This window comes from Lichenostomus cassidix, chromosome 6, assembly GCF_008360975.1.
Source record: "Lichenostomus cassidix isolate B80296 chromosome 6, HeHo_3.0, whole genome shotgun sequence".
Taxonomy (NCBI): Eukaryota; Metazoa; Chordata; class Aves; order Passeriformes; family Meliphagidae; genus Lichenostomus; species Lichenostomus cassidix.
In genome coordinates this window covers 18,262,133-18,284,345 of record NC_139487.1, presented here as the reverse complement: position 1 = coordinate 18,284,345, position 22,213 = coordinate 18,262,133, and the positions used below count along the sequence as shown (strand labels likewise).

Genomic DNA, 22,213 nt, shown 5'->3' with positions numbered 1-22,213 from the left:
ATTGGTTGGGCTGGTCACAACACCTCCAGGTGGAAGAACACAGCTGCTGGAAGAGCCTCAACCTTCTGTCTCAACTCTCTTCTCCCCTGTGCTCCAGTTTGCAGTGTGCTGGCTCTGGCCTTCCCACCCAAAGGGCTTTCCAGCAGCAGTAGCTGCAGCTGGAAACCAAAGCATAGGCCTGTTTTTCCAAGGAATGCAGCATTCCCAGCTGCACGGATCTGGTGGTGCCAGCAAACATGGGCTGGCTTAGGGGTCCCTGTGTGCTACAGGTGGCAAAGATGCCACAAGCAAGGCCATCTCCTCTGCCCACTTGTGCATGGAGCAAGCTGGTGCCATGCAGAGATGGCCTTACTTGCCACTGTGATCAACAGATGTTTGGGTGGGGAAGTGGGGAAGCTACTATCAATTAAAGTGAGATTTGGTATGGGGATTTCCCCCTTTTCCTTTCACTTCCCTCCAGCTGCAAAAGGGGTGGGGAGAAGCAGGGACAGTCACTCTTGCATGAGGAAAATTCCCCTTGCTGAGGTTGATGAACCCGCCTGACGGGAGGTGGCTGCCGGTATTACGTGTTGTGCCGCATGTGTATCCGCCAGCCGCAAGGCCCTGGCAAGGGGCCCCGGCTGGAATTAACCTGCAGTAACCCCAGGCACAGGGGCAGCCTTGGCGGGGTGTGCCTGCCTGGCCTGCGCTGGAGTATGAAAGCCATTATAATCCACTCATTCATGATGCTTAAAGAGCCAGAGGCTTTTTTCCCTTGGTTCTCCTGGAAGAGAGGGTTTGGAAACAGTAAGGCACAGCATTCCCCATCCTGATGGAGCATCGCGTGCTTTACCAAGCCCTGCCCACCATGTCATCAGTCCAACAAGTTTTAAAGTAACATTTATAATTTTTATTATGAACAAATAAAATTTCAGATCAGCACAACCAGATGTCTGTTTCCATATTAGTAGAAATTATTTCAAAAAGGTTTTTTTTTTCCAGTACACAAAACAGAGATACTACTATGCAGAAATCCCTAAGCTGTGAAAATTCGTATCCTACTCACATTTCAACAGTGACAGAGCTTAGACAATGTGCAGATTCAACTTTCCAATCCTTCCCTGAACACCCAACACTTGGACTTCTGCTCTTCACAATACCAGCAGGGCTGGGAATGGTTTTGGAAAACAAACCAGTCCATGCTTCTGCCAGCAGTGGTGTGTGTGGTTTGTATAGCTCCTTCCTGTGCTCAGCTGGTCGGCAGTGAGCCTCACCACACCTCTGGGAGGCAGGGCGTAACCCCCTGTTACAGATAGGGAAACTGAGGCACAGAGAGTTTTTAAGTGACTTTGTCCCAAATCACGCAGTGAGCAAGTTGCTAAGCTGGGAACAGGCCCCAGCTGCTTTAGCCATGAGGTCCCACTGCTGCTTTTTCTGCTTCCACCTTTCACAGACTTGTTTAAGCTAAACATACAGACGATGCGTCCAGGATACAAACATGCCACCAAAAATATATATATATTTATAGGTATATATATATATCTCAAACAAAGTTCTACTTGAAGTGTTGTATCTGTTTCTTAATCTAACAAAAATTCTAACTCAAATACATTCAAAATCACCTGCACCCACAGTTCAATGTAGGCAATTAAATAATTAAGAAACTCCTTGAATATTCATAACTCAGAAAAAAAAAAACCAACGGCAGATAGCTGTCAGTACTTCTATGTATATTAAAGAAAGATTTAAGGCACCCAGAGATATTTGCCAATCTACCTTTAAAGTGACTGGACAAACACCAGGACTGTTTGGTTACTGCTCCTCAACTTCCACTCTCATTCCAGATTCTGGACCCAAATCAGCACTTGAAATTTGAAAGGAACCCTTGATGTCAAGCCCTGCTTCTCTGCTGAGAGGATGTGAAATATTGCATCATTTCACAGCACACAAATCTACTGTAGGGTATGTCACACTACACCTTAAGGGCACCAGGAGCAAGGAAATCATTCTCCCCTTCTCCCCTCCCCACACCCCTTTCAGATTACTGCCTGGAGCAAATTCATCCTCTCTGGGGACTTCCACGAGTTCAGAGGGGTTTAGACTAGAGCAAAGTCAGCCCACAATTACAGAGCTAACAGTGTTTCTCTTTTTGAGGGCTCTTTTTTTCAAATGGTAGGATACAGCTCTAGCCACAATGCTTTGCTCCAGTCAGCATCCAGACAGTCAGCCTCAGAGCAGTAAGGACACTGTCTCCTGAAACCAGGAGCTGAAGGACTCTTCTCCATTCGTCCTTGTTCCTCTTGCTGGAGACCACATCACTCCTTACAACTCAAAACCTTGAAGGGTCCTATTGCTAAGCAATAACAAGGTCGTGGTGGTAGCAGGGAGGGGAAGGTGAGGAGACAGACTCTTTTTCTGAGTAACAAGCGTGTTCTTGTTAAGGAGAACAGAGCTATCCTGGCCCTTGGCAAGTTTCACTGTAGCAGGAGGAAGCAAAGCTGCAGAGACTCACTCCTGTGAAGCTTCCTGGCCTGTGACGTGGCAGAGCTGAAGTGAAGAAATTGGCATCTACTCTGTCTCTGCCTTCCCTGGCTTGCCTGAATAAGGGACACACTGCAAACCCCACTCCAATATCACTTTGTTCTGGCTACCTCTTGTGCTTTCCTCCAGCTCCGATTGATGCATTGAAGCAACAAAAATAATACTATTGCTACAACTAATAATAATAATAATAATAATAATGAAAATTAATAATAACTAGGGGAGTTAAGGGGGAAAAAAGCACGTTCAGCTCAGTGAGGGGCATGAGGCCATGACATCCAGAATGTAACTGACCACCTGAACTCAAACTGGTCTCTGCAACTTGCAGGAAACAACAGCCACATGGACTCTTTCCCCAGCACTCTCCAGCTGCGTGCCCACATCAGCTCAGTGATGTAACTGACCTTTCTGCAGGCTCAGCCGCCCTCGCTGCCTGTCTCACTGGCAAAGGAGCGAGGTGGCGAGATGGCTCGCCGAGGGGGCTGGGAGGCAAGCTAAGGGAATAACAAGGAGCTATTTCTGCCTCTCCTTCCCACTCCCTCTGGGCAGCAGGGAATGGCAAACCAACACAGTAGACCCTGGGCAAGAAAGCCCGGAGGTAGCTCACACTGGCGGCAGTGTCTCACCTTGAGGTCTCACCTTCCTCGAGCCCCTTGTGCCACTTGGCCCCACATTGGTGTTTCTCAGGCACTTGTTGAGTGGAGCCCCCAAGGATGAAAAGACCTGCTCCTGCAGACACCCTCACTCCTCCCTACACCTGCAGGTGCTCCCTTATCCTGTTCCTGTGCTCAGCACGGGATTTGGATCTGCAGGGCAGGCACGTGCATCTGCCTACCACCCAGAAGGGACCCTGTTCTTCCAGCACATAAAGCAGCTTAACACAGAGGTGGAGCTTTGGTTTACATCCTTCTCCTCCTCTCCATTTTGGCAAAGTCCCATTTGCCAGCAAAAATCTTAGCAGTGGAGATGAACAAAACTCACTATGAGCTGGTGCTGCCCCTCGGCAGCCAGTGGCAAACCTCTCCATCTGTCCTCCTCCTCACTGTGGCTCTCCAAAACAGCGGTGGAGCCCAGAGCCATGCTCTGCCTTCAGTCCCTCGTGGCACAGAGGGCAGGGCAAGGAGGGAGGCTGTGACACCAGAGGGAGTAGAAATTAAGGCCACCAGCGCTCCCCCTTCAGTGCCCACTGCTGCTACAGCATGCCCCATCCATGGTGGACCTGGCTGGAGATGTGAGAGAGTCTGGACACTCTCCTCTCCCCAGCCAGAATGGCTAGATGGTGAGGAGCAGGAGACAACACTTCCCAAGAGATGTCTTGTAAAGAAACCACTCTTCTTTCTGATGGCAAGAGAAAGGGATGGGCTCCTTTGCCCAAGGAGAGCAGTTTAGCCATGTCATGTCTGCCAGCCCTTCAGAAAAGAGGAGGGACAGTGGCAGAAACTTTGGGGGGAAGGTGGTGGGGAGAGGGTCACTGACTTTGGCTCAACTCTTTATCTGGCTGGTACAGGCTTCCCTTAACTAAATGGTACATAGCCAACTGCAATGGGCCTCCCCAGGCCACTTCCTACCAGCTTCACTTCCAGGGAGAGACTGGGACAATGTAAAGCAGGAGACAGATTAGAGAGGCTGGAGAGGAAAAACAGAAAGGAAAAGGAGAGGAGGGAAGGGGTGGCCTTGTGTTATAAAGGCAGAGTCCTAGATCTTAATACATGATGCAAAATGCAGCGTGGGAGGGGGGCATTAAAACTCATTATCATTATCTTAAGCAAACTGGTAGCATTATTCAGTAGTTAGTAAACAGAACATTAAACTTTTGTCCAGCGTGTTTGGAGGGGTCAGGAAGGGAGAAAGGGAGAAAAAAGGAAGGAGAGGTGTAGATGTGTATGTGAAAGGGAGCAGGAACTCAGCCACTCTTGTGACTTCCATCTCCAGTCCGCATTTTCCGAGCCAGGATGACCTCCTTGGAGACCTTCTTCCGATCGCTGGCCAGCCCCAGGAGGCACATGAGGTCAATGAAGGCTGTAGTTAAGTTGAAGCGCCAGCCAAACTCACTGGTGGAGTAGTCATAGGGGAAGGTGTGGTGGTAGTTGTGGAAGCCTTCTCCTGAAAAACACGACCAGGGAGAGGATGTTGCAGAGCTCCAGGTGAAGGACCCTTTATCTTGACCCAAAGCACCACATTCCTGTGACAGGCACTGGATTGAGAGGCTCCTCTCTCCTCTCAGCGGAACTTCATCTTTCTACAATCTACCCCATCTCATTTGGGCATGAGCCAGCATGCCAGGGCTGGCCCAAATGAGGCAACAACAATCATGGAGGACTTTTGGTGCTTTAGAGGAAAATGAGCATGTGGCAAGAAACGGAGAAAGGCCCTGGGTCTCTAGCTGCACCAAAACACCAGGGGATTCCTAATACTTTTTCCCCTGCCACCACAAGAAATCTTCTAGTATTAGTTCAGGTACCAGCTAGACCAGCAGCAAATCCCCAACAAACCAGGCCAAACAATACTCATACCACACTGGCAATCCTAATGCCAAATCCAAAGGACATTTCCAGATGGGGAAAAAAGCAGACACACACTACTATTAGGCATTCTACACCAATCAGCCACCATCTGGTCTGGACACTGTCAACACTGGCTTCAGCGCTCCCCCTTCAAAGACACTGCCTTGACTCCTGCTCCTGCCCCTGAATCTCTGCAGTTCAAATCCCTCCCTACTAAAAATCCATGAGCAGATCCTTCGGTGGTGGAAATCAGTGCTGCCCCAGTGATGTACAGTGATGCAAAACAGATGAGGATTTAGGCTTGGCAGAGCACATAAGGGCAAATGCTGATCCTGGGATGTACTTTCCTAGATCCCCAAAATTTCAGTAGAAGACACGAAAGCATCTAGCTTGTCTTATCCTCAAGTACCTCCAAAATCACCAGCTGTCCTGAGAACATGTCAAAATGTGCATCTTCTGGTTTTCAAGTTGACAAATCTCAGACAGATATGCAGTGGCTGCAGCATACATTTTCTAGTCCAGTGAACATGTCAGAGAGACCTCTGAGCAGGGTAAGTAAAACCTTGCTATTGAGATAAGAAAGTGCTAAGTGTAGCAGAGTCCTTTCCAGTCTGGAATGAGTCTGGGGGGAGCTGATAACCCCACTGCCCTTATGAACTCACTGGCCAGTGTGGGAAACACGCCAAGATGCAAAGGCTGGAAGGGAAGGGTGATGGTGAAATAGGGACACCTGCATTTACAGAAATTCCTAGAAACAGTTGCAGCCCCAAGAGACAGTTCCTGTTCTACAATCCCCCTGCAGCAAAGACACAGATGCTGAACATACCTAGGGCCCCCAGGCTGACAAAGGGGTTCTCCCGCGGGTTGATGTTCTGGTCATACGGCCGGTTGCCAAACATGTGAGCAGCACTGTTCACTAGCCAAGTGGCATTGAGCCCTATGGCGTAGCGCAGGATGGCTGGAATGAAGAAGCTGATGATGATGGATTCATCCCAGAAGTACCAGGGCACTACAGTTGGCAGTGTGAAGCACAGCAACACCACTGAGGGTTTGTAGTATCTGGAAAGGAAGGGACCAAGGAGGAAGGTGTTCAGTGGCAGAGGCAGGACAGGAAGGACTGATTTAGTCCTCCATTTGGAGGATTCACACTCAGCTATACAGGGAAAATCAAGTGAAGGAATGCCTCACTCCTGAACCTTGTATCTTTTGCTCTGGATGTACAGAAGCCATGCCTGGAGACTCCCAAGTCCTATCATCAGGCAAGAGACTCAGACTAAATCCTGCTCTCCTCACACATGCACAAAACAATGTCCCCATCACCGTGAGTCCAGACACCAGCTGCTGCTTTTGGCCTAATCTGTCATTTGCTTCTCAGCTACACTGGTCCCCATAAAGACAACCCCATGCTTCCAGAGCCCCACAGATGGTCCCTTCTCCAGCTTTGGCCCAGTGCTGCAACTCCTCCTTACAGATTTGGCTCTGCGTACAAATACACCCACCAAAGAGTGCAAGCAAGTGGCACAGATGAGCATCCAGATGAGCATGTGGGCTCTCTCACACTAGAAGAATAGGAATAGAGGAAGGTGAACCATTCTGATGACCCACAAGAAAAATCAGTCTGGGACTGAACTAGGGACTTCCTGACTTAGGTTGTTTACTATATGGGTTCAGTCCCACATCCCTGCAGCTTTGGTGATAGGCTCACCTGCTCTGGGGATCAGTTCCAGTATAGCTCTAGATGGCTGAGAGCTACCCCATCCAAGAGGTACCAGTGAATCAAGACTGTCCTTCCCAGTTAATGCCCCTCTCACATCTCCATTTTCAACCCTTCTTTTACCATACTGTTTCCAGAAGACTGAGGGAAGAGGGGCACAGCCTAGAAGGTGTACAATCTCCAAGGATTCCTCAGAGGCATCTGTGTGTGGGCTCTGGGCCAGACAAAGCAGCAGCTATGCTGTGGGGTGAGCAGGCATGGGGCAGCTTTGTGGTGGGAACCTCAGCCTGCTGCTGGCAAGATGCTGCAGGGGAGGCAGGCAAGAAAGGGGGGTGGGAGGGCTAGAGGTAGCACTAGATTCTAAACACTTCCTATAGGAGAGGCACAGCTCATTTGTCACAGTTCATCTGACAGCAAAGCCTTGGGCACGCTGAAGAGTGACATTTCTCACATGATGCTTTCAATCCCCTCACATTCCACCAAAGCCACTTGGAGTTCCCAGCCCATTTGCGGTGTCCCTGCTCCATCACCCATGGCTCCCCACTGGGGCTGACCGCACCACTCACCTACGCTGGAACATCACCACTTTGTCAGCCTTTATGTCACTCAGGTCCAGCTTCTGTCCCTTCTCTATGACATCCGGGTGCTTGCGCACGAGCAGCCAGCCAATGTGGGAGAAGAAGAAGCCCCGCATGGCATTGTGTGGGTCTGCGTCTGTTTCGGAGAACTTGTGATGGACACGGTGGTCCCGGACCCACTCGTAGATGTCGTTCTGCAAGTCAGCAGGAGTGAAAACTTAGGGTCAGGCCTGGAGACGTTACTTTCAAATTACAAAATGGCCTGAAACATTTAAATGCCTAAATCCCATTGACCTGAACTCGTATGAGTGGTGTTGTCTCATTAGGTTTTGGTGTTTCTGCCTTTAAAACAGAAGTTGGTTCTTGGCTGCACCTTGCCAGTTTTTTGGAAAGCAGCTCCAGGGGTGCCTCAGTTCTGCTCTTTGATTGGCCAGCTCCAAGCTGGAGATTGCACCACACCCACAGTGCTGCAGGCTCTGATTGATCAGCCTGTGCCCCACCCCTGCAGCAGCCACTGGCATTGGCTCCCCCACCCTCCAAGAGCAGGGAGGAGCAGCCAATGTGAGGAGCTCAGCTCCTGTCCCATCCCCATCCCTGTCCCCAACCGCATCCTTCCACAGTGCCAGCTGGGGCTGACTGACCTGTGCCTTCCCTGAACCTGACATTTCTCCATAGGTCATCCTGCCTCGCTTGTCCTGGGATTGCCAAATCAGATGTTTAACTTGGGGGGGCGAGGCTTTTTTTAACTTTTTTTTTTTTTTTATTGGAAATCAAACAGTTTTAAAATTAGAAAGAGAACAAACACACAATTTCAATGACATTTTTTAAAAATACCTCTCTTCAGCCCCATAACTGTTCCATGTAAGCAGCAAAATCAATACAGTTTGGAAAATGTCAACGCTTTTATCATTTGTATTATGAAATGATTGCTTTGGCTGGTTTTAAGAATAGATTTTCATAAGCCTGTGATCATTTCTTTGTATCAAGGTTTCAATGAGCTTACAGCCATGTATTACACCATCCTAGAGAACATGAAATAGAGATCCAAGCACAGCTCGATTACCTGTATTACGCAAGAGGCTCCTTAATCTCCTAAGTCCCCAGGACTTTTCCTGAAAACACTGTGAAGGTAGGGAAATGGCATAACCATCCCTATTTCTTGCCTCGAAAGACTAAGGGACTTGTCCATACAGGGAGCCTGTAGCAGAGACACAACTCTTCAAGTCCCTTTCAAGTACTGTAACCACTCCTCCTTCAACTGAGATAAAATGATTTACCTGCAGGCCATTCAAGAAGGCAACGATAGACATGGGCCAGGATTAAATTCTCACTTGTTTCCAAATACTGGGAGCTGCTGCCTTCCTTCCAGCCAAATATCTCCAAGTACCAGCAGCTGTTACTGAAGTTGGCCAGAGCTTGGCCACTCTATTCCCCCAGAAGGGAGTGGCCCAGCTGCCCTCCCTATCTAGTAAGCAGAAAAACTCAACCAGTACCTGTGCTGGAAAACCAGTACCTGTGCTGTGCTGTGCTTTCACCTGTGATCCAAAGTCTCTTTCACATTCCAGACCCTACACAGCACCATGTAACATGAGCAAGCCCAGTCTGAAAGCTGACAGACAACTTGAGTTTGCACATATGGGAAGGCTTTCCCCATCTTCTTGGAGGCAGGAGGCACAAATTTGGAAAGAGACCATGTAACACACCTGGATCATGGTATCCCTTCACCCTCCACACCCTGTCTACAAATAGAAATCTGGAGTCTCAAACCTGAAAAATCAGTATCCTGACCCAGGCTTTAGCTCATTATCTTTTCTACAGCTCTTATTTTGGGACCACGTCTAACTGCAACCCTGACTGAAAATCATGACTTTCTGAGAACAGCAAGCAAAACCAAGGAGAATGTCTTCTTCCTTAGGAGTTTCCAGCTACAGGCTATAACCAGGAGAACTTCTGTATGCTACAACTGACAGGTCTTGCAGGTGGAAAAGCCAGTTAGAGGCAGAATTCTCGAATTCTTGGAAATTTGAGAAAGTTTCAGTCACAAATCTCTGAGCAGCCAACAGGCATTTTCTGGAGGACAGTCTATAAACTTCTTGACCTTAAAAGTTACTGATCTCCTCCTCTGTTACTGATCTCCTGCTGCCATTAATAGGAATGAGATAAATTCAACATAAATCTTCTCTTGATCTACTGAAAGTAACTATTTAAAAAAAATGCATGGGGAATGGTACCGAATTTTCAGTAAAACTTTGGATTAGTTCCTATTGAAGCTGAAATATCTGTCTGTGTCTCATCTTTGTCTATTCCTATCCCCTAGAGCAATAGCTCAGCAAATTCTTTCCCCCTCTGCCCTATAACCCTGTAAAAGATGGTCTTTGTAAAGGACTAGCTAATACACAGCAACCCATCCTATTGCCTTGCTGAGTGCTGGACCACTGGCTGGAATCAGCAGCTTGTTCCTTCCTCTTCCTCATGAAAGACTGGTGTTTGGTACTAACAGAGAAGAAGAAATTCAATGGTGTTTTAGAAAGTTTTTCAAGGCTTAAAAAAAACCTATCCTCACTCTGTTCTGATTACTTGTAAACCAAGTGATATCCTCTGGAGAATTACTTAAGAGCACAGCACTGATACTTCTGTGTTCACCTTGTTCTAGCAGAAAGTGCTGCATTCTGACACCCTCCTGAGTACTTCCCACAAACAAGCAACCCTTCAGTACAGTTGGAGGAGGAGTGTTGTTAGAGCTGACTTACAGCAGCAAGCCTGAGAGACCACCAGGATTTATTTTTCTGTGCCATGCCAATCTGGGTTTTCACTCCGACTTCTCCAGATTTGCAGTTTTGTTTGCTTTGGGGACTGTGAAGTGCTCTCACAGTAGTTAGGCAATATCCCGAGGTTACTGCTCTTTGAGAGGTGAAGCAATCTCCCTGGGTACTTAACAGTGCCTGCAGTCACTTGTGCCACTCGCAATGGGCCCAACCCTTCTCTCCTTAAAATATCACTGACCTGGGACAACTCTCTGGAAGCCAGTGTTGTGATTTGTAACATTATTCCTAAATATCACTCTTCTGAACCAGAGAAACATCCCCCTAAATCTCAACAAGTTCTTGTTGCAGATTTGTGCAGCAGCAAATTCTACATCCTGTAGAATTCTACCTCCTTGGCTTTGCAGATGTCTTCCCCTTTATCAGCCACACAGCAAAAGGAGAGTGAGGCAACACCAGGAGAACACTTAACACTTCCACACCTCTTTCATGGGACCTGGTGCAAGCACAGGGAGACCACACCTTGAGGGGAAGGTACATTCCTGCCTCGGAGAGTTTTCCTACCCCTGGTCTTGGCCAGTTGTCCTCTCCCCACTGGGTTTGTCTCAGAGTCAGCCTCTGATAGGAGAAGGTAAAGACAATGAAACAGACTCTAGCACTACAGTGTTAGATAGAAAGGGCAGTCTTTTTCCTAATAAGAGGTAGTAGGAGAGAGGAACCTCTTCATCAGATTGTGTCCTGTATCTAAGACAGGGATTCATAGGAGCACTTCCTTCTGAGGAGCTGTGGCACATTGAGGAAGTGCTTACCTGGAAGGCCATGGAGTTTGCAATAGTCAGGAAGATGCGCAGGGGCAGTGAGGCTTTGTAGGACCGATGACTCCAGAGGCGGTGAGATCCAGCTGTGATGCCCAGAGCACTCACCAGGAAACACAGAAGAGCTACAAAGGAAAAGAAAGTGAGCAGTGAGAGCAGAGCAACACAAAGGTGGGCCTTCCCCCAAAGCTGTATAAGCAGGAGAGGAATCCATAGAGAGTACAGATTAGGGCAATAAAACTCCATGTGAGAGTGCCCAAACTACCACAGGCCTCCTAAATAATCTGGGGCAAATCAATTCAGCTCTTCATCTCTGACAAGGAAGGAGGCTCACCCTTGGAAGACTTGTCACAAGAGTTGGTTTTCCAGCATAGTGCCATCTGTCATGGTGCAGAGTAGTCAAAACTGTATAAAGTGGCTGCTTACTTAAAGCACTGTGGTAAAAGCACTGCAGTCACTACCTCACTAAATCTCTTTTCCATTATTTTCACATAGAGTTGGTAAATAATCTTACCATTCTTCAGGGGGACAGCTCAGGCCTAGGGTTACACTTCTTTTCTGCTCCCTTTCTCAGCAAAAGCTGGCTAGAAAAAGATATAACCTATCCTCCCACTGAAGCCTGGGCTTCACCTGCAGCTCCACCACTGGCTTAAAATCTGCCCAGAGGCTATCATTCCTAGGGTCTTTTTGATCTCCCCCTCTGCTCAAGTCCTGCACCTTTAACAGAAGGAAACTCTAGGGCTAACAATTCATTGCAAGTTGTGCCCATGCCAGAGGCAGACCCCGTTGAGCTTTGAGGCTGCTTCATGTGTTCCCTCTCCACACAGGGCAGAAGGAATTTCTTGTCCCTTTGGCAGCTAGTAAAAAAACACATCCCTCTCCCAATACATTGTGTGTTCCTATTTGCCCTGGTCTGTGTGCTCCCGTTTGACCTCCTGGGACTTCTGGAAATTCAGCTCCAGCATCTGATCCCAGAAATAAAATGGAGAAAAGACCCCAAGATGTTCATAGCAGCATTACACTAGGGACATGGGGTAAGAAGAAAATTGGTTCTGCAAATTAACTTCCTCTAGGAAGGAAGGGTCAGGCAGTTTGGTAGAAAGACAGAGAGCATTTAACAGCTGGTTTGCTCTGCAAGCTCAAACACAAAGAGGGAAGAGTGCACATCTGTGAACACGTCAGCTGATCCATCTTTAGTCTTCTGGGGGAAGAAATGCCTTCTTACCAGTCCCCCAGGGTAAACTCTTTCCTGGTATAAATTTGCACATTTCAGCCAATTGCATTGATCATGGAAAGAGTTCCTTATTCTTACATGTAAGTCCATGGATAGGAATTGCTGGTATGCTTGACATTCAGCCATTCAGTCCAGCCAAAAGGCTCTAATCAAACTTATCTTGAACCCAGAAAACTAGATACTCTGCCAGAAACTTGTCTGGAATCAGAGATCTGAGACATGCCAGGCGCTGCCCAGTTCTTTCATTCAAAGTAATACAGGCTTAATTTCCTATCATCTCCTGCTCCCTCTTCCTTCTGTCACCTCCTTTTTGTTTTTCTACATTCCCAACCTAATATCTTATCCACTAAAAGCCTGTCTTGGCTGATTTAGCATCCTCTTCTGGCCCTTTAAACTTGTGTGAACCCTTCTCACTCCCATCCCGCTGCACAAGAGTGACCTTCCCTGTCTGCTGATCTGACTGTGACTCCCCATCTTCATCTTGTCCCTTGGTTCCCCTGCCTGCTGCTAAATGCAGCACATGCCTTGGACCAGCACAACTCTGCCTCGTGTCTCCCAGCACCTCAGTGATCTCTCAGAAGAGCCAAGCATGCAAATACAGCAGGATCCAGTATTTGCAAGAGACAACAGAGCTGAGGAAAGCCCACAAAGCTGTCCAAGCCTGGAAGGGGAGAAGGGAAGGATGATAGAACTGGGCATTTGGTTCAGATGTCCCTTTGCCCTTACTGGTGCTGGAAACCTTGAAGATCTTACTCAGTTTCGTGATTCTGACTTTAAAGTTATGAACCAGCTCACAACCTGTTAATTTTACACTTTAAAATCAGTACTATCCCCACAGATAACACTAGACAGGGAGTCCGTGGTAAATGATGGCACCTTGCAATGGATGTGTGGGAACATCTTGCTAGGGAAAGAGCCCATCTGTCCACTGTAGGACAAGCAGGTCCCATGGATTAATGATGCACTGGGGACAGAAATTAACTATGTGATCTTTCATGATCTTCAATAGTACAAGAAAGTAAATGTCAGCTTAGGTGGATAGAGGCCCTATTCATAGCCCTGAGTTTTCAGCTTTCCTTATCTGGTGAATCCTCACATGCTGACTGAGAATATTTTGCTAAAAGATAAAAGACCTCCAGGATGATGACTCTGGCTGGGGACTGTTGTATTTAAGCTTTACAGGAAAGGAAGCTCATCTGTATCTCTTTTAAACAGGCAATTATCAGAATTTGCCTGTGGATATCCCTGTTGGGAAAAGATAACACCAGCAACAAAGACACTATCAGCAAGCACAGGGAATCACAAAAAAGATGTGTGGGAACACCAATAGACTCAAAGCTCAGACAACCCAATACTTGCTTTTGGGTAGCCTTTCCTGCAAGGGTTTGTAAAAAAATTGAAAGAGTACCTACTGCTTTTGGGTGCCCTGGCACAGAACAATCCCAGCCTACCTCCAGAGCCCATGAACCTCAGCAGTTCATGTTGACTTCTCTTAGAGCTGCATCCCAAGTCACTACAATGGCCATAACTCTCTAATTGTAATCCTGTGCTGCCTAGTCTCTTGCCCATATACAGAAGTTGTAGTTTATCTAAGGGGCAGACACTTTTTGTGGGAAAGGAGCTAATTCTCAGTCTATGCATTCATGGCATCAGCCCCACAGAAAGACAAACTCTACCTGGAGACAATTAACTCCATCAGCCAATACCTAAGAGTTGTTGTGACAGTGACAGGATAAAGACATTGACGGAAAAGCCTTGTGGAATACAGAAGAATCCACCATCCTTATGATTCAGAGAGTTCACAAACAGGTGCTGTGATGATCATTGCATAGTCAGGGAATCAGCATCTCACAGGGAAGAAGAAAAACTCCTCCAAGATCACCCACTAAGAATTCAATTGGAAAGAGAGTAGACAAGGTGAAATCAAGTAGCACAGATTTTTACATCTGCCCTGTGATGCTGCCCCAAATGGAAGGACTTAGAGACTCCATCAGGTAAGGACTCAAAGTCATCTTTTATACAGTGCTTTGAACTATACAAGATCCAAAAGATTGTCAATTCACAGGTGGTATTCCCAGTGACACATTCAATTGGAATACAAAGAATTATGACCACTGGCAATAATAAGCACTTAGTGCTCCAAAAGTTAAACAGAAAACATTCTGGATTCAGTCATGTCTGTGACTCATTAGCCTTTACCTCTTTAGGGCCCAGATTCAGACTCCAAGTTATGATGAGAAACCAGGAATGTGCTAAAAGCATTGTCACCTGCAGTGAATACCAAGGATGTTTACATGAAGAGGTGCTCCTGCTCCAGCAGGTGTCCTTGGGCTTTTGCTCAGTGCAAGACTATTCCCTCCTTGCTGCCTAGTCCCTGTTAGCTAGGTGAGTCCTGCTAGTCTCAGGAAAAAGATACCAGGAGCAATGAAATGTGCAGGCTGTATAAGGGGAACAGTGTTTAGGACAAGCAATAGGAGCTGCTGTCACAAAAACCTAATTTCCCTGCCACACTTGGAGAAGCACACCACCTGCTAGCTAAGCCTGGAGGGAACACTAACTGGGGAGGTGTTGCCAGCTGTAGTCTTGACAGAAAAGTAAAAAAAAAACCACTGTAAACACTTTGCTGGACATACCTCTGGGGGTAGTATGGGCTGAGATTTTCAGGCTGTCAGAATTGCCTAATTATCCATCGCCACTCATCTTGGTCCAAAGATGATACAGCAACAACAAAACATAGTATTGACCCATGCTTCTAGAGCCTCTGGTACTGCAGGGAACTGAGGAGCACCATGTTAAGAGGAACCATCACGGTTTACGGACACTGCTGTCCAGGCCAACAGGAGTTAACACAATTATTGTCAGTCTGCCGCATCCAAGGGCTATGAAGACTACCCACAAATCACATTTCCAGGGAAGAGCTGAGCAATTAGAGAAAAAACTGTCAATCACCTTTGCATTCTGCCTTCCAGACCCAGTCCTTGTGCCATTTGGCAAATGACGTAAAATCTGCCCATGATCCTTGAAAAGACTATGCAAGACTTTGACAAGTGCAGTGGAGAAGGCAATAAATAAAAGGGAAGCTGACTAGAAAGCCAGTGCTGTAAGGGCTCGGAGAGCTCTTGTGATGGTGAGCTCTCACCTGATCAACAACCCGAGCTCATTCTGGGAAGCTCTGTACCAGAAAGATCAGGGGATACAATGCACACAGCAACGCAGAACAGCAAACAATGATGAAGGCAGGGCTGGAGAGCTTGAGAGACAAAGAGGAATCAGCACATAGAGAAATGAAAACAAAAGAGGACAGTCACCAATATAACTGGTTTCAAAGGGACAGGAACATCAAGGAGATGGTGGCCTGGATGAAGTGGGTATAAGCAAGGGATAAATTATAGAAGGTAGATGAGCTACCAGGCACCACAGCTGTCTGTCACACTACAACAGAGAACATCTGGGACCATGTTAATGTTGTATTATATGTATACAACCTAAGAAAGAAATAATATGAAAAACAAAGAAAAGCAAAAACTCCAGGAGCTCTAGAACTACCACTGCTACAGCTGCTTTGCCATGAGCCCATGGTGTACTGCCAGGAGCAACCTAAGTCTCTGCTGCACTATCTTCATGTGCAAAATGGGAACTGTAGTCCTCTCCTTCCCACCAACGGGTGCTGGGAAAATAACAGCAAGGCACTGACATGACAGCCACAAATGCCTTGTATATGCTAAATAAAGGTACAAGCTGAGAAAAAGGCAGCAAGAAACCTTGCTGAGAAGGTTGACCTGTGGACAGAGTATTCCAGTTCCAGTCACTGCTGGAGGAGAATGGACTATAAAGGAACACTGACTTGGCTGCAAGGTGCCATGAACAGTGGTCCTTTTCTGGAACAGGAGTGCAGGACAGGGAGCTTGGTGGAGCTACTCCAGCTTTGGTAAGGCAGGATGGATCTTCAGCCAGTCCAGAACAGTGCAGTTCCCCCAAACACCATGTCCTTCTCCCATTCCCAGAACATTCACTCTAGAAGCCACCAAGGAATCTTGCAGTGCCTCACAGTGGCAGGAGAGCAACTGGCACTTCACATCAGAGTTGACTGAGATAGGAGAGTGGGAAGGATTGGCATCAGATAAAAAGCAAAGCAGATTCCTGTGAAGTGCCATGAGATGCTATACAGACATCCCAAAGAGACCTTGCAAAGACACTGCCTCAAAGACCATTTTGGGGTAGGGTGGGGTTTAGCAGAATGCAAAACAGCATTAACCTTCTGGATAAAGATGCTCAAGCATCCCAAGGGAACTCGAAAGAGAAGAGCTGGATGGATTTGGAAATCATGGAGCATATCAGCAGCTTGAAATTAAACCAGTAAATTCAACTCACTTTTTTTCTCCTCCTTGTCCCAACAACATTTGACCGGAGTTGGAGGACCCAACCTGTCAGCTCAGTGAGTGAGAGAAACCAGCAGTCTTCACTTAGCCTCCAGGCCAGGGATGGGACACACAGAACAAGACCAAGAGCCCTGAAATGCTCCTCCAAGGTCATGCTGAGGCTACATGATTTGCCCAGCCCTGCCAGGCCAGGGGAAAGTGCAGCCTGTCAGGTTGGCACAAGGGAAAGGCCCAGCAAAGTCTTCTTTCATAATGTCCCCCTAAAAGGTCACATTGGCTGCACAGGGAACATGTTGGTGCCTCTGCTTTTGCAGATGCTGTAGCCAGAGTCTGACCGTGGCCTCCAGTGAAGTTCATCCCCCCAGGCCTCTGCCTGTGAGAGGCTGATATGGTCCAGGAGGAAGAGTCAACCTGGAAGGAAGCCATCTCCTTCCCAGTTCAGCTGCAATGCTTGTTGCATACAGCCATTAGAAGGACAGACTTTGAGAGCGTGACAGACCAGGTGCATCACTCCAGGGCCCATCCATAGCTGGGTTGGCCAGAAAGCAGGAGCACCACTGAACCCAGAAGCTACCCCAGCAGGCCTCAAACTAGACTGTTGCTTTTTGTTTCAGGATGTTCTGTTTCACAGGGACGCAGGGGCTGGATGCAATCTCTCAACCTCCCTACTGGGAGCCATTTGGCTTCTGGACTCCTCCAGGGGTCCACACAAAGGCTCGTGGAAAGTGAGGCTCTCCCGCAGAGTGGGCCCTCAGCCCAGCTGTCTTTCAAGCAGTCAGAGGAAAAGTTTGGTTCTTACCCAGGGCAAGATCTCTGAGAAAGCGGAGCTTTGCCTAGCTACCTTCTGCTGGGTTGTGCTTTCCACTGGAATTTGCTGCCTGGAGACACGCTTATTTATTTTTTGAAAGTTGTCAGGCATAGTTCCGGGATGATGGCGGCTAATCTGTGCATTTTAAAGAATGATTAAAGACCTGAGCTTCAGACTTAATTCTTGACATTTATCTGCAGCACAACTGTCTGTATTTTGTCTCTTTTCCCTCAAATACACATGGAGGCTCTGTGAGATTTTCACTTCCCTGGTAAGGACAGAAATGGTTCTCATGTCTCGGCAGCAGTCTCATGCCAAATAGTGCCCTGTACCTGGCCTCCCCAGCCACCCCTTAAGGTGCTCTTGCTAGCATCTTTGTTCCTAACTTTCTGGGACTGTCACAGTACTCTATCAAACAGTTTTTGTGCTTCACCCCAGAAGCGGCTGCACATTCAGGTGTGGGATATTTGCAAGCATAATATCTGTGAATCAAGTTTGTTCTTTGAGCAGACAAACCAAATCCCTGCGAAATCTTTCCCTCTCATGTATGACCTTGCAAGAGACACTAGCAAGCCCTTCCACACCTTGCTACAAATCTGGCTGAAGAGCTGCTTCTAGCAGAAGCCCCCTGCTTCCTTCTTTCTCCTCCCTGAGTCTGGGGGCCTGGAGGAAAAAAAAAATACCACCCAACAGATTTGGGGATTGAGGATGCCAAGAAACAGATAAAGGAATATGCTTACCCCATGCCAGTGTCTGGATCTTTGCAGAAGGTATCAGTGTCAATGCGAATAGGGCCCCTAGGTGCAGCAGGCTCATGAGGATGATATTCCTCCAGACGTATCGCAGTGGGGGCTTGGGGCCCTCTTTCTCACGGTAGGTCTCATCAAAGATATCATCTATCATGCCCCGGTCTGCTGCCAAGTCCTCATGATTGAGTAAGTCCTTCTCCATGACGCCATTTCCATTCCTGGTCACCCGGGAGGTGACTGTGCCAACAGCAGTGGTGCTGGAAGCGGAGGAGAACTCCTTGGAGAGGCGACAGTAGATATTTTCAAGAAAGTAAAAAAGGGAAAACAAAACAAGAAGTTGGTGGTTATCAATTCAAGAAACAGAAACACATGCATCTGGGCTGGCAGTGTAAAGATTCACAGCCTGTAGTTTCCCTGGAAGGCTCCATTCTTTCAGCTGAGCCCTTGGCACTAAGAAAAGCCTGCTCTGGCCACATGGAGTCATGGCCTGAGAGGATGGGGGCCTGGTCTTTCTGGAGAGGAGGTGAATGGTAGATAGGGTGCTGAAAGTAAAGGAGAATACTTGAAAGCCAGTCTCTTTTCCATCAGTGGCTTTGGTGAGATCATTTGCAGACTGCAAGGATTTTTGTTTTCCTTTAGTTTGATCAGTGGGTGTTTTTAGGTGGGTTTGTGGTCTGGACTTGTGCATAAGCAGACAACAATAAAGGAAATCTTGTGAATGAACAAAGAGGTGGGAGAGAAATATGGTCTGAAACACAGTTTTATAATAAATCAATGGGCTGCTCCTGATATCCTGCTTCTTTGTGTCACCCCACCAGGAATCATGGGGGTAACATGAGGAAGATTAACAGGGGGATCCTCTGGGGTGCCTCCTTATCTCCCCTGCTTTGCCTTTCAGGATGGGATGTGGCAAGACCAACATGCTTGAAGAGCAGTGGATGGAAGCAGTCAGGTGAGGTGCTTTTAGTTAGACCTACAGCTACCTATCCCATGCCTGCTGCTAAGACTCTTATCCCTTTCTCATTTCGCACCCACAGGCAAACTGAGGCAGTCCTCTGAGCTATAGCCACCAGCATACAGAGAGGAAGTTCTAAGCAGCAAAGTTGGCTCAGCTTGGCTCCTGGCTCCCTTCTGTAACTGTGACACAACATTCCCTTGCACATGCTTGTTTGCTCTGGCTGAGTGACAGCCTGCCCGATCAGGCATGCATGACAAAAGGAGCAGGCAGGACTGACCCTAATGAGACAGGTCACTGAACCCTGAATCACTGATTCCCATCTCCATCATGCCAGCCATGCCAGCCGTGTGCTTGCTGGTACTTGCAGCCCTTTGTCAGCCCCGAGCCCAAGTGCCCAAAATATGGCTCAGCCCTGGGGGTACCAAGCACGTGGGATGCAAGTGGTGTGACCCCCACACATCACCCCCATCCCTGCTCTGAGGAACTTGCCCGAGGGACACATCCCTCTGCCACCCACACCGCTGCCTCCCTGGGTGAAGGGGCACTACAGGTCAGCCAGCAGGCACAGGAGAGCTGAGATTGTGGGAGGGAGCATGGTCAAGCTGGGAAAGCTCCTTTCCCAATGGAAATCTCTCCTGAATTAACAGCAGATTCCCACTCAGGTATTCAGGATTCATAAAAGACCACCATCCTGCCATGGCCTAGTTTCCTCAGGGAGGCAAATAAAATCAGGCCAGGCAGCTTACGTGGCCACCCCAACTCCTCCCTTTCCCAAGGGTAGAAACTAGAGGGTTACAGACATACCTTTCCTTGGGGAATCAAAGGTTAGAAAGGAAAAAAACTGGACACAAAGTATCCTACTGCTTTTACTGCACCCAGGCAAGCTGCTGAGCTTGGGACTTGCTCTTCTGCATCCCAGCTATGGGCTGTCCCTGTCTGCTTTACTAATTAATGTTTTGAGGGTATGACACTCTCAGCTGCTGGAGAATTTAGAGGTAATCCCCACACCAAAAGAGCCATGAGAAATGGCTTCTATTCCAGATATTAGGCAAGGAGAAGTCCTGCCCTTTCCCAAGTGTTAGATAGTCTCATCTGGCATTTTGGCAGAAAGGAACATTTTTTTTTTCTTGCCTGCAAGACAATCTACCAAAAAGACCCAAGACTTGTCTATGCAGGAAAAATTCCCAACAGTGATTGGTGGTATAATTAGACGGGTAACACACCCCATATGGACATGCCGTTTCCAGAGTAAGAATGTGGGGTTGGAGTTGCATTTTTTTCCTCCACAATAGCTTATGTCACTGTCAAAGTTACACAGGGGCAGAGGAGGAGGAGGGAGAGCGCAAAGAAAACAGCAAAGAGAAAAAAAAATCTCTTCTTCCTGAGTGGTAGTAGCCACATGAGGAATTTTACCAGCATACCTATGCTACTGGAATTACACTGATTTAATCAGACTGGTCACTTCTCACATGTAAACTAACCTTGAAACAAAAGGGCTATAAAGCAGCTGTGAAACAGCTCCACCGTTACAGACTTAGTGGGAGGAGCATGGGGGGAAGAGGGAGGGAGAGAGGGCAGCTATTTAGGTAGAAATGGGGGAAATGAGGCAAGAAAGAGGATTTTTATCCCCTTATGACCATAGTGGCTCCTACTGAGGAAAATGGGATGAAGATTGATCTGGGATCTAGGGCTGAGAGAGGGAGAAGGCCAGCTAAATAATTTTCATTAGCTTTCCCTCATTTCTGAATGACTTTGCAGCTCTCATCTGCAGAACAGATGTGTTTCCCCATCTACACCCCCAGCTCCCCAGCACTGAACACAGCATAGGTGATCCTGGCACCCAGCCAGCTTATACAACCAACTGCAGCTCAAAGGTTCCCGCACTGGGTACAGCGTAGGGGCCCCGGGGCACTGAATCTTGGGTCCAGGGTATTTGAATATGCCCAGCATGACCCAGGGACAGGATTCTTTCCAGCTTCCAGGATATGACCCAAAATACATGCCAAAACCATGAAACATGGTTTGAGTACACTGCCCTCGACATCCATTTCGGGAGGGGAGAAAAGTAAAGTTCTTTACATCACAGCATCCCTGGAAGGTCATGGCACCTGCACAAAAGGACCAAGGGAGACCCTGTGTGCTGGCCACAGGAAAAGAGCAGGGCTATGATTTCTGTCCACTTCCAGGCATTGGCAAAACAGGGAAGGATGACAAGGTGAGAGCACAAACACCAGAATCAAGCCCCTGCCTCCCCTTGGGCAAAGGGTGGCTGCCAGAAGGGTCAAAATTAAAATTTAAAATCCTTACAAATAAATCAGCTCCACACATCTTACTGGTGTGAGGTTGTTATTCAGACTTTCTTATGCCAGAAATGGGCTGTCTCCCTACTGTATGCTTGCTTGGCTCAAGCAATGCAGACACAGCCATTCATTTCATCTGGGCAGCCAGCTTTCACCTTGCGTCTGTCCTAGAGACGCTTCCTGCTGCAATATTTGGTTTTAAAACACTGTGAGTGAAACGCCTTTCTTATTGAACAGAAAATGAATTAAGAAAAAGAAAAAAATCACAGTCTGAGCATAGTCAAAGAACCCACGACTTCTTAGCACAAAAGATCCTCCTGAATAGCCCTTCGTGCTATTCAAGCACCCAGCGTACTTCGATGGGTGTTTTCAAAATAAACCTGTATTTTATGCCCAGTCTACCCGAGGGCACAGGATCCCGGAAGATCACCTCAGAGATTAATGTCTCCGCTTCATCCATGGGCTCCCCATCAGGCTTGGGTGATGCCCTAAGTTACCAGTGAACCCCTTCGCCTGCCGGCTGCGAAGCGGTGCAGAGAGGACACGGGCACACACGTGTGAATGAATACGTGTGTGTGTGCACGCACAGACACGCGTGGATGCCCAGATCTTTTTCTCCCCAAGACAGCAGCAGCGCAGCGCTGCCGGAGCCGCGGAGATGAAGGGGGAAGGGGCGAGGGGGAGACAAAGCACCCGCACCCCGGGGCCCCGCTTACCTCCTCCTGCAGCAAGTGCGCAGGCATGGGTTGGCCCTGTCTCTGCTCCTCGGCGGCGGTACGCGGGCGCGCAGGTCCCGGCGCTGGAGGGAGGCTGGCTCTGCTCGGTTGCTCGCCCGGCGAGCTGTGCGGCTCGGGGAGGCGGGTGCGGAGGTATTTAAGGGGGGCTGCTCGCT

At 48.0% G+C, this 22,213-nt stretch overlaps 1 protein-coding gene across 1 annotated transcript; it reads right to left on the bottom strand.

Annotated features, from left to right (window-relative positions):
- Positions 1 to 866: 866 nt before the first annotated feature.
- SCD (stearoyl-CoA desaturase) lies at positions 867 to 22,213 on the bottom strand. Its single transcript, XM_085065390.1, has 6 exons — positions 22,038 to 22,213; positions 18,055 to 18,340; positions 10,888 to 11,018; positions 7,305 to 7,510; positions 5,851 to 6,083; positions 867 to 4,623 (listed from the first exon to the last, which is right to left on the bottom strand). The coding sequence occupies exons 1-6, from the start codon at positions 22,062 to 22,064 to the stop codon at positions 4,424 to 4,426; spliced, it is 1,083 nt and encodes a 360-aa protein (XP_084921516.1). The 5' UTR covers positions 22,065 to 22,213; the 3' UTR covers positions 867 to 4,423.